Below are 16,865 nucleotides of genomic sequence, written 5' to 3'. Positions count from 1 at the left end.
TCTGCAATGATATCTAGTGAGAGGAGATAATCAATGAGGAAAAGCATTTGGGCCAGTTTTACATATTCATGCATCTTATGGGGCAAGAGTATACATGGATGTATTTATTTAAAATTATTAGTGACTTCCTTTTTCAACACAGACCTTTTTATAATGATTTTTACAGAAAAAAGAAAAGTATTTAAGTTTGAATTTCAAATAGTTCAACTTTTTCACTGGAATTTCTGAAAGAAAATCTCTCATTTTGCAACAAACTACCAAGCTGACCCAAGACGAGTATTTTCTAAAAAAAGTCAGTTATATATTTAACTGATTCTTACCACAGGTGCACCCTGAGACTTTACACAGAAGTTCATCCTTTTGCCTGATGTGCAGGTTGAACTGCAGCTATTTAGGGTGGCTTATTTTTCTTAAATAAAGAAAATCCTATGTGCTTATCATTAAAAAAAAAAAAAAGCCTTGAAATAAAGGTTCATTTGAAGGGACAAAAGGGACAACACATTGAAACTGAGTTATACATGCACTGATTTGCGTGTTCCTTGGTGCACAGAACTGGATCTGGAATGCACATTTCATGGTAAATAGCTATTCTGAGTAATCAAGATCATTTATTAATAAGTACTATTATCTTGTGCTCACTGACATTCACAGACATTAGGAAACCCCACATTTCTGTTCATTGAAAAAACCAGTCAATCTATCAGTTTATTGCAAAAACTTTCAGTTAGAAATGCAAAAATATTTTTCCGGGGTCACCCAAATGCCAGATGGCAACAGAGAAGCTTTCAACTCAATTCAGAGGCTGAATTAATCTCCTTAGCACAAAGAGATTTGCAATTACCATAGATTAGATTGTAACAGAAAAATAATCTGACTGCACAGTTTAAAGGTTTTTTTTTTTTTTACAAGGTAATTCAGCCTCAGGAGCTCCACAAGCTCTCTCCCAATTTTCAGACACTTCCATAAACCACAAGGAAACAAATTCCTACTTTAACACTCCATTTTAACATTAAGCAGTGGAAGTGACACAACCAATGCTTGGTTTCCAAAAAATGGACTCTTGAGAGATTTCCCCAAAGCGCTACCAATACTCTGAGATTTCGTAACTGAAAACGGAGAAAGCTTAATAAGGAAACATCTGAAATATACAGAAAGTACTGTTCAAAATCAATGTGTAAGCAATTTAAATACCTCCTTTGCCTGAGTGCTTCCTCCAGTAAATGTAAATACAGGTTTGACAACAGACACTGATTCCTTGCATATATAAAGCATTTTGGCAAGATAAGCAACTGATGGCTAGGAGGTGACCAAGAAAATTTAGATAAACTAACAAAATCTGGTGAATTTTCCAGATAATTAAGATTTGCAAAGACACTTTAGCAGGAGAACTTCTAAATTTCTGCAAATTAATATTCCAGGAAAATGTCCTTAGTACATACACATTTGTAAGTCTTTGACTGAATGTGTAATCCAAAATAGCATTCATACTAATAGCTTATAAATACACAACTACTCTCAGTTTTGACTTTGGTTCCAAAGCGTTAAACTATGTAACAACATGCTCTTTTCTATACCAAAACTACATAACACATTTCTAGTACAATACAGCCAGGAATTAAGGGTCGATGAACTATTTGTGTTTAATGCTTCTTCAACTTCCTCTTTTTGCCTGCAGAAAATAATACATTTGCAAGAAAAGACACTCCATCTGTGGAAAAACCCTGCACGATTACAGCACTGAGCAAGGCACACCCAGCAGTACAGAGGGCTGACCCTGGCCAGCAGGAAAGCACCACACAGCCACCCACTCACTGCCCCTTGCAGCAGGACTGGAAGAGAATTAGAAAAGCCCAAGTGAAAAAAACTTGTGGGTGAAGATAAAGATAGTTTAATAAGCAAAGGAAAGAGGAAGGAAAAAGCCAAAGCAAGTGATGCTGTGTGGGAAAACTATAAAGTCTTCATACTGCACAAGTGCTGCTCAGCAATAGTCAAAACACCAGTTATTATAAACCAGTTTTAGTCACAAATCCAAGATATGCAGAAAACTGGCACAGTAAACTATTACCACAGTTTCACCAGTTTTCAGGACGTCACAGATGGTGTATGGTTTAATTTTATATAACTTTATTCATAGCTTCAAATGATAAAGCTATCTATCACTCTTAGCAATGCCAGATTTTGTAACACATTGCAACAAAAAAGACAAGTATTCTAATCGATTATCTAGCTGCTTATAATACTATAAAATAGGTTAAAAGGTAATCACTGACTGTATGTATTTGGCATATGCGTTGTATAAACAGATCAGAAGAAACATGACTCATTAGCAAGCTGGTGATACTTTGTATTCTGAGGTTGTAAAGCTACATATTATTGATTGCTAATCAGAACAGTCAGCCTGCACACGTGGGGTCCAACTGCTCAAAGGTATTTACAACTCGGCAAGGAAAACAAGACATTAGGTAGCCACTGTAAAACTATTGCACAGCTTAATCACACACAGAAGTGAAAAACATCATCCCTGTCCCCATTCTTCCAGGTTATTACTGTATCACCACCAAGTACCAATACAGAAGAAGATCAGGATCTAACTCACGAGCACTGAGCTTACTCTTGGAAATAAATAATTTCCTAGAGCAGACTGTAGGAAGGTGAGCTGTTCTGCAAGCAGTAATATTGCCATTACTGTTTCTTCCCTTTTATTTCCTTGAATTACATTGACCATGACTGCCTATTTACATTTCACTGAATTAATCGATATTAGAAAGCCCAGCTCAATTTACAGCATGCAAGTGAGTGTTCAGGAATCAAAGAAGCCAAGTCTCAACAGGCCTGGATAACATTTCTGATGCGTGAATATTGTTTATTCTGATGATGTAAGCTCTAATACTACTGTTTCAGTTCAGAATACTGAAATACACCTGAAGTTCTAATTAAGCTAATTCTTATTAGTACAAGACTTTTCATCGCATACTGTCCATTATATTCTTTATTCCAGGGACTATCTTTAGTACTATGTTACAAATGTTTCGTGTTACTCTGTTACACATGTACACTTTTTCAAAGGCAATGTTTACCTGCTAACACATCCTTATTGACACAATCATCATGTGTTTTTAATAGGATTGATTTCCATCTAATATTGCTTTACATTAGTAGGTTAACTGAAACTCTAATAGCAGGCACACACAAGGAATGGATTACTGTTCATTATCAAGAAACTACACGAATCTCACAACAGAAATACTAACATAGCTGAAAATCATTCTGCAGACAAAGACTAACAGCTACTACTTTGGAATGGGATTTTTTCCATCCAGATAACTGGTTAAAAAGATTGCTCCACAGTGCATTTTTAGGCAAATAAAGTTAAATGCAAAGGTACAAGCAGACCAATAATCTGTTTGTGAGACAGAAGAAAAATACTATTTTCACCCAGGTAGTTTATACTATACAACTTCAAAGGCCCTTCACTTTTGGTACTAAGTGTTTATAAATATCCGGATGCATAACAGCACTGCAAATGATCCCCACAGATTATGAGGCTTCTCTATAAAGACAAAAGCTCTGGGAGATACTCACCACAAGGGACAGGGGCCTCTTCCATGAAACAACACCGATCAATCCTGACAACAGCACCTGCAACAGAGCAGAGTTACTAAAGAGGCATGAGGTTATACCAGTGTCATTAAAAACATAGTAGGTAATAAGATGAAGTTAATACAGAGTCATGATGCATATTTTCAGAATATTGGAAACCAAATGCTAAAAATATAATGCTTTCCTTTTATTCTCAATAAAAAAATAAAAATAACTAAGAACTAAGCTGTTTTTAAACAAAGTTCAATCCAGCTGCCAGATTCACTCAGTTCCGATCAGATCACAGTAAGTCTTAAAACATTTCTTCTTTCCCAGTCCTGAATGTTATCAACACGAAAGGAGAATAAATGTTTAGGGCAAATTTTCTTGTGGTCTCTTAGCACAATTGAAAATTAGCTTAAAAAAGGGGACTAATGACAAGACAATCACAAAATTATCCAGGGTATCCAGATTCGCAAAAGGGTTTTTTGTTTATGTTTGAGAGAGGACCCACACATTCATTTGAACTTGTATTTAGCATACAGATACATTACTTCTGATACTACAAACCAAAAACAAGCAGGATTCAGACCTTTATACACCTAAGCTGATCTTAAGTATTTTAAAATAACATGCAAGTTAGAGCTGAGACACCATAAGCTTTACATATAGTTAAAAATAGAAAGGGAAACTGCAGCCATAGGGTAAGGGATATTGACCCTGGCATGGGAGAAAAAAAGTGGGGAGGAACATTTTCATTAGAACATTTAATTACAAAAATAGTAAAGTAGAATACAAATAAAATGCAGAGAAAAGACTGCACAATGTATTTATTTCATGAGTCCACAGTGTCATTTTTCCTCTCGGCTTGTACAAAGAGTTTGTGGAGCAATAACTTCTATACTTAGCTAGTCACCATTCCCATTCCATCCTGCTTTCCTAACAATCTTTTGTTAGGTGTAAAAATAATAGATGTGTAGGTGTAAAAATAATAGATCATAATAAATAAAAATTCAACTGTATCTAGCTACTGCAGAAGCAATGCACACTGTACTGGGAACCAGGCTGGAAACAATCCAGTCTAGTGATGCTTGGTGCGAATGTGAGAGGAAGAGCTGTTAGTTACCTGGAGCAGCTGCACTGTGGAGTGCCCAGTTTAAGCCTTCACAAAGTCTAGTCTGTGAATACTCATACTGTGAGCATGTTTCAGGCATATTTCACTATCTGACAATATCCACAGCTGCAGCAGCTGTTGAAAACATTATTCAGAAAGACAACATGTGGAAAATGCACCTTTCGGTATTTTCTTTAGCAGCTATGCCATTAAAAAAAGACCCCTCAAATGAGGTTTTTTAGTAAAACCTCAGTGTTAGTTTCTAAGTGAAGTAGAAATGCAACAGCTGAGAGATAAAAGCACAATAAAAATGAACCAAGACCAAGATATGGATATCAAAGTCTGTCCAGATAATGCCTACATGCAAATGTGCATAGTTTGTATTCTACAGCGTTTCCTACAGCATAGGAGCTACATACTTCTGGATGTTGGCCAAGTGAAGGAAAAGCTGAGAATTCCATCCTTGCAGTTAATTAAATGTGCTCACACAGCTATGTTAGCTTATTATTATTGTATGATAACTTGGCTCTGGGCTGATAGTCCTGTAATGTGAAACTGCACTCAGAAGGTAAAATGACAAGGTTAGTTAGTCTATCTTGCAGGCTAGACAGCAACATGCTCTCAATCAAATAAATGGGCTAGCTGAAATTGTGAAGTTATTAAAGAAAACCCTTTAGGAAAAGTAAAAAATTGCATTCCAAACCAGAGCACATATTGATACATAAAATATTCGTACATAAGTCAGTATTTCTCAGTCACCAACTCATATGGTCAGAGTCAAGATACTACTGTAGGGCACTACCTATGAGTAGCAAATCTTTACTTTCATTTACTGTGTGACCTCCCTTCCATTAATTAAACCTCTACCCCTCTTGTCTTATTTGTGGCATTGCACAGGATGCAAGAAGGGAGCTGATCCTTTTTGTTCAGCTGAACTACAGCTGTGTTTGACCTTTACAGAGGCCTTGTAAGATGAAAGAGGTACATGTGTTTTGGTTTGGAAAAGGAGAGCTTTGTGGAACTCACTGTACTGGCTCACCACGCAAAAGGTCAAGCACAGCCAGGCCACTTGATAAATTTACGCTGATAATAGGCACAAGAACTCAGTGTTCCACCTGTGTCTTTAATACTGTCATTATAAGAGGCCACCTCAACAATGCCGTCATGTAATTTTCCAACCCCCATTAGTCCCCTGTGTCAGTCACTGGTTACCCAAAAAACTTATTTTGCTGAGATGCAGCTATTTCCAGCGCCAAGCACCTCACATTAACCCACGGTGTGCACAGCTATATAACTAGGAAAAAAGCACACAGAGGACATCACATACTGACATTTCGTTAGAATACACCAAATTACTATCAAAACAGAAAACTAAAGATTTATCTTGATATTGAAGACAACCAGGAATTTAATAACAAAACCAACCAAACAAATCTCCACAAACCCAAACAAAACCCCACAAAAACCTCAAAACCCAACCAACCAACAACCAAAAAGCCCCCAGTCTTAAGGTTTTGTTTTCTCTTCAGCTTATACCTCTTATAAATACAATACTAACATTGAATACAGTGAGTAGAAACTCCACTTTGTTTATATACAGAAGTAGCAATTATTTGAAATTAGTATGTAATTAATTTAAAGGCCCAAAAGATCTTACAATAATCACTCGGAATATTCAACAGCTCGATATTGCAATCTATATGGCTTCTCATGCTTTTCAAAAATCACTACATCACATGAATTCTATGCACAGGTTCTTTCTTTCTTAAATAAAAAGTAAAATAGAGTTTGACAATTTTAACAATCCCTTAACCTTGGCAATGTGTTTTGATTTCAGAACCTGCAGAGTATGTTTATCTACTACCTTGGATCCAGCTTCTATCTTCTGAATTGTAGTGAACCTCCCTGTCACACAATAATCGAAATTAATGAAAGCAACTAAAACCATTCAAAAATTAGGTTTGCCATATTCCTTAAGGAGAATTCCCCCAGATATATGTACATATATGTACCTGCTCATTATGACAATGTTTTTTCCTCTGTGCATCAGCGGAGTACATCAGTGCTGACTTCTGCAGCATTAGAAATGCAGTAGCTCAACAGGCATATGAAAACTCCATTATCATTAATGCAAGTGGTGTTCATGCATGACAAAGATGCATTTACTTTAACAGGCACATACTGAGGCAGGACAAAACCAGAAGGTAAAACTACTTTCCAGCACAGGGACTGCAAACAAAGGATTAGCCCTTGATGGTGTCTTTTCCAGCATTTTCCCTCCACAGTCTGGTGAATCCCTAGAAATTTAGAGGGCTCTGACTTTGAATATGGGGCAGATCAGATGATGCAGTCTCTTGATGTATCTTAAATCATCTGCCTTCTGAGTCTCCAATTACAAAATGGCTCTTCTACGTGATACATTCTCTAGTGTGGTTCCTTTAAACTCCTGTCCTGAACTACATAAACCCTATGTTTATATAAATATTAATTAAAACCACATTAAGTATAGTGAACCACTATCAAGGTACAAAAAACTATAGAAATGTAAAATTACTGACGTCTATGTATTAACTGGCTTAAGAAAACAAATTATCTTTTTTTTTTCCTTAGTTCCACTTGGGATCTAGCAATCGTTTTCCAGTCTAACATAGAGCACGAGTTATGGAAAACTCCAAGTTTTATTCTCTATTCTTATTCCTGCTTCCTTGCTCAGCCTGATACAACACACATCAAGTCATTTGGTCCTTTTCCACCAATTTATGGGTTAGTCACTTTTTCAGCTTGTAAATACAAGAGAAATTCTCTAATCAATGGATTCAATTACATGAAAATAAGCATACAAGTTCTTCACAGTAATTGCAGAAATTCCTTCTCAGGCCTCTTCTAAGAACTAAATTTATGTGTCTACAGATATCTGTTTACATGTTTCCAAAAACATGTGTTGTGAACATAGCTAGATAATCTAGAAACTAAAGAACCTGTTTGTAACAACACATCAGACAAACACCCACCAAGGCGGGCCAGGCAGAACAGGCACAGCACGAGCAGGCAGATGCTCAAGGCAGCTGAGTGGAGAGACCAGGGCAGTAACTGGCCTGCCAAAGGGAAATCCCAGCACCCACAGCACCAGTATCATCAGCACTTTCTGTGAGCAAAGCACAACAGCAGCTGTGTCCCTGCACAAGGGCCTGAAGCCACTGACACTTCCCAAAGTTCCCCTCTCTGGGCTACAGGAGCACAGACTACTGCAAGGATTAATTTTGTCAACTCAAATGCTCCTGAAATGGTAAAGCTCAATCATACTTCAACAAATAATACCCCCAAACTGTCTTTAGGTCTAGGTGTACCTCACAGAGTCTCAATCAACTGCTGAAATATCTTCAAGGATGATGTTTCTGTGAAATCTACCATAGTCCTGGTAAAAGGCACATAACTGTTTAACAAAATGCAAGCATTAAATACTGTGTGAGCAATGTCACAACTATCACATACACAGAAACTATTAAAGCATGACACATTACTACCAGAGCACAAAATCATCTTATAATAACACTCCGCAGCATCTGCAATCCATTAGTGCAAAATGCTGGTAAAGTTAAATACACACTATAGGAAAAAGAACTGTGCTGCATGGGAATTAGCTGAAGAGGGAGTGGAATAGTCCACCACTAATATTACTCTCCATTCCAATTTCTGGGAAACAGGAAGGATGAAAATCTCTGTAAAAATCAGTCATGGGCTAAAGAGTTTTAAAAATAGTTAATATAAATATTTATTAGCAAATACGCAAACTGACTGTTCAACATGCAGCTATCCCTAGAATCCAGGGACTGCTCTGTCATTTAAAGACTACATCACTATGAACACAAAGAGCACAAGTGCCACCAGACTGCAACCACAAACGAAAGATCTGGACGCTTAAATACAAGCAAGTCAACAGTGACCAGAAAACCACAATGATTTAAACACAGTTTTGGGCTATTTTATAAAAAGATGCAGCGTGTTCCTGACTCACAAACACTACATTATAGCTTAGTTGCTCTCATTTATCCACTGTGAACCTAAAACTAATCTAATTCTAATTGCCATGGAAACAGGAGCAGAGAAACAAAATCCCTTGGTGCCCCACAAGAACAGGACAGTAAAATTACCTATACATTGACACAGCTACCAGAATGTATTAACAGCCCACAATTTTGATCTTGTTTTAAGCTCTAGGGTGAGCTTTTCTTTGGTTTTGTCTTTGTATTCTTATCAAATATTCTCCACACCCATCAGAAATCTCCTCATTACACATCTGTAACTTGTTACTAGAAGGAACCTATTTGACATACAGAGAAAAACAAGCACTGATGGAGCACATATCCATCAGAATATGTTTTTATATATATATTTATATTTTTTTTTTCAATTATAAAAAAACTTCCTATGTTCTGTATTTGTTACTCTTCTGAGTGGTTCAGAACTGTTATGCTCAACTTCACTAAAATATGCAAACTGTATTAAAAGCTATGGACAGGGATTTAGATAAGATATTAAGCACAGAGCTGATACATCAGTGACTCGCAATACAGTCTTAATTCTAATCTGTTTTTTATTAAACATACTCATGGAACACACTATTACATTATCTTCTACGCCCCATAATGTAATCCATGAGCATTAATAAGGCACACAACCATTAGCAAAAGAGTATTTAAACAGAAAGGTAGCTAGGCAGCTTGGAACCAATCCTCCAAGCTTTCAACTGTATTAGATTATTTATGAACAAACCTGAAATAAAACAGATGACTGAAGAGCGAGCTCAATACATGCGGTTTCATAGGGGAAGAGTCTGAACTCAGAATAAAGTCTACTGAGATATCATAAGGAATAACAAGATTTTGTGGCTCTTGGACAATTGTCTCAAATTAAAATGAAGCTCCCTCACAACCCAAGCAACTTCCCTTCTTCAGAATGACCCATGAACGAACCAAAAGAACACAGTGCTTTGAGTAACACCACCAGCAACACTGCTGAAGAACCAGCTGCTGTGTTTCACAATGTTCAACATGAAAGCCAGAGCAAGAAATTTTCAAAAATAATTGACTGAAGAAATGTACTGCCCACACATGATATTCAGGATCTCTACAGTAGCCCAGATCAAGTGTGGATAGCTTATCGATTCTTTGAAGCAGAAAGGGTTTATTGAGACAGCAGTCAAAATCTTAATTAAAATGCACTGAACCAAAGAAATCAGTGAAATTAGAAGCAGTTTGTCCAATATGATAGGTCTGTATGCAGGTGTTGTAAACTCAAGAGTTAATTATTTCCTCATCTGAATATTTATTTTCTTGGTCTTGATGTGCATTCCATACAACAGATTACAAAGATGATTTCTAACAGGGACAAAGCCTTCACACCTAGAAGTATATTGAATTTCCTTTCCAAAACTACTGATACAATTTTAAGTGTTTGTAATGAAAGAAATAAGGCACTTGAAATCATTAGAAAGCTATTATGAGCCTATAAAATATAACATGCTTTATTTCTTTCATAACAGTTACATTCTTTCAAGGGCTGAAAATGTGAAAACTTTATCTTAACTCCAAAAATAAAGGATTCCATATTTATCCATTACTAAGGCAAAGGTATCACTCAGCTATCAGAACTTCACTTCCAGAATTTTCATTTTATGTTTCATTGTACTTAAAAAAATAATTATATCCATAATGTTACTGTGACAAAAAAAAAAAGTGATAAATTTCTTTAGACATTTCCTAATCTGTTTTCACACCAATCTTGACCTATATCATTGACTCAGTACAGAAAATTATTCTAGAAATATTTTTTCCCAGTAGCATTAGGAAATTACTAATCAGACTTTTGCTGCTGGGCTCTTCCAATAATAATAAGAATGAAAACTGAGATTGTTTAGATAACTGAAATGAGACAACGGCTCTTTCAATTACTGACACAATTTCTCAGGGGATAAAAGCCGAGATGTATTATATAAAGTGATCTAAATATCAGTAACAAGAGCATTTTCTCCGCCTCAAATTGAGAAGAGCTTCCAAATACACATAAAATGCATTGTCTCTGCACATCACTGGTACAGAGTAAGCTCCACTCCTCCAATTCCATAGATCTTTTGGAGCTATGTTTTAAACTGCAGAGTCACAGGACACATGGAGAGAGATTAATCAAAAAGCAGTAGACCTCATACTCCAATGAGCATGATTAGTGATTTGCTTCTAGGCCATGCTACCAGATAAAGGAAAAGGTTAAGGATGCACAGGTAGCAATGAGAGAGAGAAAGGGACAAAGTAAATATTAAATGGTCAGATCAGATTAACACTATCCTCAGCCTACAGACTTCTGTCACCATGAACTTGGTGAAAGCCATCTACACTACTGCATTTACCACCTTTTCTGAGACAACCCTTCCCAGGCAGCTATAACCACGACAGACTGCTGGCCACCACATCCAAAACAGGACTTCAGAGGGGAAAGGGCAAATTAATTTGGAGAAACACAGGTTCAATATAAGGATGGATGGATGCCTTCCAAACACACCAAGAATCCAAGGGTTCTAAAGATTTATTTCACGGCAAGCTGAACATGAGTCATCAGTGCCCTGGCAGCCAGGAGAGCCAACCCTATCCTGGGGGGCATCAGGCACAGCATCGCCAGCCAGGCAAGGGAGGGGACTGTCCCACCCTGCTCTGTACTGGGTGGCCTCACCTTGAGCACTGGAGGCAGTTCTGGGCAACACAATATGAAAAAAACATTAAGCTGTTAGAGAGTGTCCAAGGGAAGGCCACGAAGAGGGTGAAGGGTCTGGAGGGTAAGCCACACCAGGAGTGGCTGAGATCACTTGGTCTGTTCAACCAGAGAGAAAGAGAGACTGAGGTGAAACCTCGTCACAGTCTACAACATCCTCAGATGGGAAGAGGAGGGGCAGGCACTGATCTCTTCACCATGAACAGGATTTGAGGAAGCAGAATGAGGCTGAGTCAGGGGAAGTTTAGATTCGAGATCAGAAAGCTTTTCCCTCAAGAGGTACTTGGGCACTGGAACAGGCTACCCAGGGCAGTGGTTACAGCACCAGCCTGACAGTTCCAGAAGCATTTGGACAATGCTCTCAGGCACATGGTATGATCTTAGGGGTGTCCTGCACAGGGCCAGGAGTTGGACTTGATGATTCTGATGGTCCCTTCTCAACACCTGTCCCCCAATATGTAATCTATCTGAACCATTTTTCTGTGGAGACAAGATCAGGGAAAATACTTGCACCTGGTCCTTTCCAGCCTCAACACCACAGAATGGAAATCCAGGTACCATCAGCAACCAGTAGCAACTGTATCGCATTTCAGCCTTGTCCCTGCTCAGGATGCCCACAGGCCTGAACAGCAGGCACTTAAAGCCTGTCAGCAGCAAAATGCAAAAATGAAATCATGTTGATACAGAGTCAAAATGGACTGAACAAAGAACGTACTGTGTTTAGAATAATTTAGAGCCTTACCTCTATTCTTAATTATAATAATCTCATTAGTTACTATTAAAGACTTAAAATACATTATTTTAGACTTGCTGCATACATAAGATACCTGTTTATGACAACCCTTGAGAATAATGTATAAAAATCTCAAATTGGTTTGGGAAGAAAGAGCAAAGGACTTGGGCAAGCAGAAAAGAGTGCATCACTCCAGCACCACAAACTAGCCATGAAGTTCTACAATGCACCCCCAAGAAAATGAGTTTTCAATACCATCCCATGGAGCAATGAAAGCCATCAAACTTTACAGAAGAGAAGGCACATATTGGAATGATCTAGGGAACAGGCAGGAGTTATTCTCACATCAAGCTGGGTAGCACACTGACAAAGACTCCCAGCTGAGGACTGCAGAACTGCTTTGCAAAAACATCGCAGCACCAAAGCCTCTGCAATTGAAGTCCAATTCTACTGTAGAGGCTTCTTAACCTGTCAGCAGGCAATAGGTTTGGGGAGCGCATGACATGCTATTTCAGTAATTTTAATGCAGTTAATTATTTGGGCACTAGTAGTCCAAACACCAAATGAATAGAAGTATAACCTTAGCTCCAAAATCAAAGCCCACAGCTATTTTAAGTGCAAGGAGAATGTGAAAGAGGGAATCCTATAAAAATTACAGAGCAACTAAAATGTTGTCTATTTTCTCTCCATAAGAGATTCAAAGAGATTACTAACGTATAACACTAAATTCATTTGCACAGCAACTTGTAATTTATAATAAACATGGTCAAAATACATGAACTCTGAAACACTGCAGACAGAAAAGCATCCTGTATAATACTGGTTACAAAAGCAAGGTGGATCATCAAATTGAAATGTTTTCCATATTGGTTTTGGAAATAAAGTGGGAATAAAACACCAATCTTCATATGAGACCTCATCTCACACCAAACCCATTTACCAGATCTGGTGGTCTGCTTTCTGGAATTATTTAATGACCACTCAACCACAAACCACACTCACTCTACAGAAACCCTTTTCCCACAGAAAAATTAAGCTCAAGGAGTCCAAAGACTTATTCTGCCTGACTTTAAGGTCAGGACTTCTGGTAAATATACTGGGAACTTTGTGTAAATATTAAGATGGAAAACATCTTATAGTCTAAAAAGAGCAGTTTTGCATTTTTACATTACTGCTAGATCGAAACACTTCACTCTAAAAAATTGTTCCTGAGGTTATGCAGAATCATTCATCATCAGAAGGACTCAGATCTGCAGAAACTGTGGTTCCTTACTGCATCACTAATGGGCAAATAAAAACTGCATTGTGCAAGATACAACTGTACTGTCACCTGTGGAGGAAGTAAAAATCCAGAAGTGATTTCCATTGCCATGTGAAGCATGCTTGTTTAACAAGGATTACACAGTAACCAGCATTATGTCTGGCCTTTAGTGGTGGATCCACCATCATGACCAAAAATTAGTTAAATGAATTGCACATGGTACAGCCATTCACATATGGGCATTAGACTGAGCTCTGTTTTATTATCTTTAAAACACCTTCTTAAGTACCTCATAAGAAATTGCTATAACTTTATCTAATATTAAATGGCTAAGCTCAAATATGACCATTTTCCCACTTCATCACACAGCCAGATGTCTTCATTTTAAAAAATTCCGCAGAGTCAAAGGCAAAGCAAACTGAGTAAGCAGTACATCAAACTCAATTATATTTCAAAGACAGGGCCTCTTTGGTTTGTTCTACTTGTCTCTGATTGCCTGCAAAAAGCTCACAAAGAAGCTTTGAAATTACCATCCCAGTAAGATTCCCACACTCTCAATGTTTGTGTTACTGCAGCCTGGCTGACCACAGACTCAACAAAAGCGTAACATATTGACTTTCATAAAAGCAGCTATATACCTACTTCAGTTGGAGATAACTTATTCATTAAGACAAAATAAATTAAAAACAAGATAGAGAAAAACTTACTTCCAAATGATTTAGGGCTATTACATTTTATACACACTAACACAGCCTGAAAAGTTTTAACTTGTAACTCTGGCATTTAGAGTCTATCTCAATTAGACAATTTTGAAAATTAGCTCTCCCAACCCAAGACAGAATGGGATGGTATTCCAGAATATAAGGCGTCACTTGTCTTTTTAAAAAACATGCTTGGTTTTACTGAAGTTAAGCTTATAATAGAATGGGATAGTAACTGTGCACACAATATCCGTTTTTAAAACCATCTTCTTGCTATCTTTTCACATTAACTTTTCAGAATCACCATCTGAAAAGCGAAAGTTTTATTTCTAAGCTGAAGAATGCAGAGAGAGAGAGAGAGAGAGAGCGCAACCTCTTCTGCTCTGGCCAGCAGCTTTCTTTTTGTACACATGGAAAAAGTTGACAGGAAAACAATGACAACAATGGTTGTTCAGACACAAGTATCAAAAGCACTTAACAGAGAAACCTGGCTTTCTAGCAATATCAAACAGACCAAGGACCACACTGAAGCTTGCTGATTAATGGATAGGAGAAATTCAGATTGAGTTCACCTCAAACACCAAGCTGGAAGCTGATGTGAAGAAAATCATCCTCAGTACTTCAGCACTGTCAAGGAAGACTCTCTCAAGTTATTGCTATTGATTTGTAGGAACATGACGACCTGTGTTGTGTTTCAAGAAGTCCCTGGTTAGGGGGTATACCAGATACTGGTATCTTAACTGAGAAATATTCTCTACAGGACAATTTGTAATAGTAATTACACCCTAGCTTGCACTACAGTAAACACATCGTGGTTAAACAAACACCACAGAACTGTGGCAATTCACTACAAAATTAGCAGAACAACGTTTGGGGAGAGCTAGTTTGTTCTCTGTTTTGGGGTTGTGTTTTCTTCGTTTGTTGTTTTGTGGGGGGTTTTTTTAAATAGAAAAAAAAATCAATGTAAATATCAAGGAAGTTGACAGAAAGGTCGAGAAGGGAAGAGAAAATAGTATAGCAATAAAAAGAACAGCACTGCACCAAAAAAAAGTACTGAAAAATGTGAAAATCACATTAATAGAAACTACATTATGCAAATAGTCTGCTATTCCTGTTTCATTCATCAACTTGGGAAACATTCTAGATGTTAGAAAGCATCTAGAATACTACTGATTTTCATTAGAAAAAAAGTCAAATAAAAGATGCAACACGTGCTAAATGGGATTCTGTTTTCCTACAGCTTCCACAGGTTTTCCATATATAGGTATCTTACAGATCCCAGCTCAAAACAGCCTCAGCTACCTGAGGTAGCTCACACATGCCATCTAGACCAGGAATCTAGAGCTGGAACTCTCCTGCTCTCCTCACACAAACCCCAGCAGAAGATGAGTCCCAAACTCCTGTAACTGCACGTGCAAAAGTATGTGCACTGTGTATCCACACAGCTGAGGTGACAGAGCATGTTGCAGGAAAAAATAATGGATATAACAGATGCAGTCATAAATGTACTGTTCTAACTAAACAAAAACTGCTTTTTCTTGTTTCAGCCTAAAAATACAATCCAGACATCATTAAATAAAGTGAACTTGCAAGCCATCAAACATGGCCAAGAAACATTAACACTTGTTAATCACAGCTGTTTAAAATTCTTAAATGCTTCCCAAAAGAATCTAATTAAAATACTAAAAAAAAGCTTTTATGTATTTTATGTAAACTTTAACAAAGGGAAAAAGCAATCTTTTATTTGACTGATTTTAGGGTAACTTAGTAGTCTTAACATAAGGAATCCTTCAGAAGTCTTTTTCTCTAGGGAACACAGGTGACAAGTGTTCTCACTGTGAAAGTAAACTCATTCACAACTACAATACTGTTTTCGTAATGAAGTTTAAACACCAAAACAAGGAACTTAACTAATGCTTTCAGGAAAAAAAATTCTACACCAAAAAAAAAAAGTTATGACCAAATCTAAAGCTAGAAAAATTTAGAAGTGAGAGGAACTTCTAAACTCAGGTCAGTAAAATTAGGCTCTTCATCTTATCAAAAAATTTTGCTGACTTTATGCCAAGTTATATATATCTACTGTTACATTCCAGTCAAAAACAAAAATGTAGATCTTATGAACAGAAAGGAGATCAGAGATCCTAACAAACAGCATTCATCAACATCATCTGAGAGCCAGAAAATGAGTAACTTGTCCGGCATATTTCTGTGAGATCTTCCCCCTTTAGAACTCACCTTTATTTATACAACACACTGTATAATTTCCCAGGAAAATTTTATTGGTGCAGGAATGAAACACGGCAATCTGTAAATCAGTTTTTAAAAAACTCATCCAGCTCTTACAAAGTATCAAAATGAGACTACAGAAAACTCCAGTAAATGAGCCTCAAACCGAGTCCATGGGTGCACATGCCTAGTTTGGTATTTGTATTTAGTTTTTGCTAAGTGCATTTTGCAAAGCTGACAATTGCTAAATTGGCCTGAATACAAGACAGTCCTGCATATCAGGTGACTCATTCTGCAAGAACAAATAACCAAATGATGAGTGAATTGCACCAGAGCACCAGACCACTAGCGTATGTCAGTCTTGATGAAACACCCCAACAGAGTGCCAGTGGAACATTAGGAAATTTTAAGTGTCTCAGTGCAAAACCACTTTAAAGGATCCAGCACATTTTGCAGCAACCCAAACTGCAGTGCCTTGAGTCCCAGCTG

General features: G+C 37.4%; 1 protein-coding gene across 6 annotated transcripts in view; it reads right to left on the bottom strand.

Moving 5' to 3' along the window:
• Positions 1-16,865, bottom strand: part of FAM189A1 (family with sequence similarity 189 member A1) — an 87,867-nt gene that overhangs the window by 48,524 nt on the left and 22,478 nt on the right. For 5 of the 6 annotated variants that reach the window (XM_042039358.1, XM_042039360.1, XM_042039355.1 and 2 more), the window contains exon 2: positions 3,583-3,639. In XM_042039358.1, the coding sequence (XP_041895292.1) occupies positions 3,583-3,639 (57 nt within the window). Of the gene's footprint in view, positions 1-3,582; positions 3,646-16,865 lie in introns of those variants that run through there. The other variant, XM_042039359.1, reaches the window with a different exon arrangement.

This window comes from Corvus kubaryi, unplaced genomic scaffold (genome assembly GCF_017639235.1).
Source record: "Corvus kubaryi isolate FWS band 111438036 unplaced genomic scaffold, C.kubaryi_AGA036_p1.0 37394, whole genome shotgun sequence".
Classification (NCBI taxonomy): Eukaryota; Metazoa; Chordata; class Aves; order Passeriformes; family Corvidae; genus Corvus; species Corvus kubaryi.
This window is presented reverse-complemented; position numbering and strand designations above follow the sequence as displayed.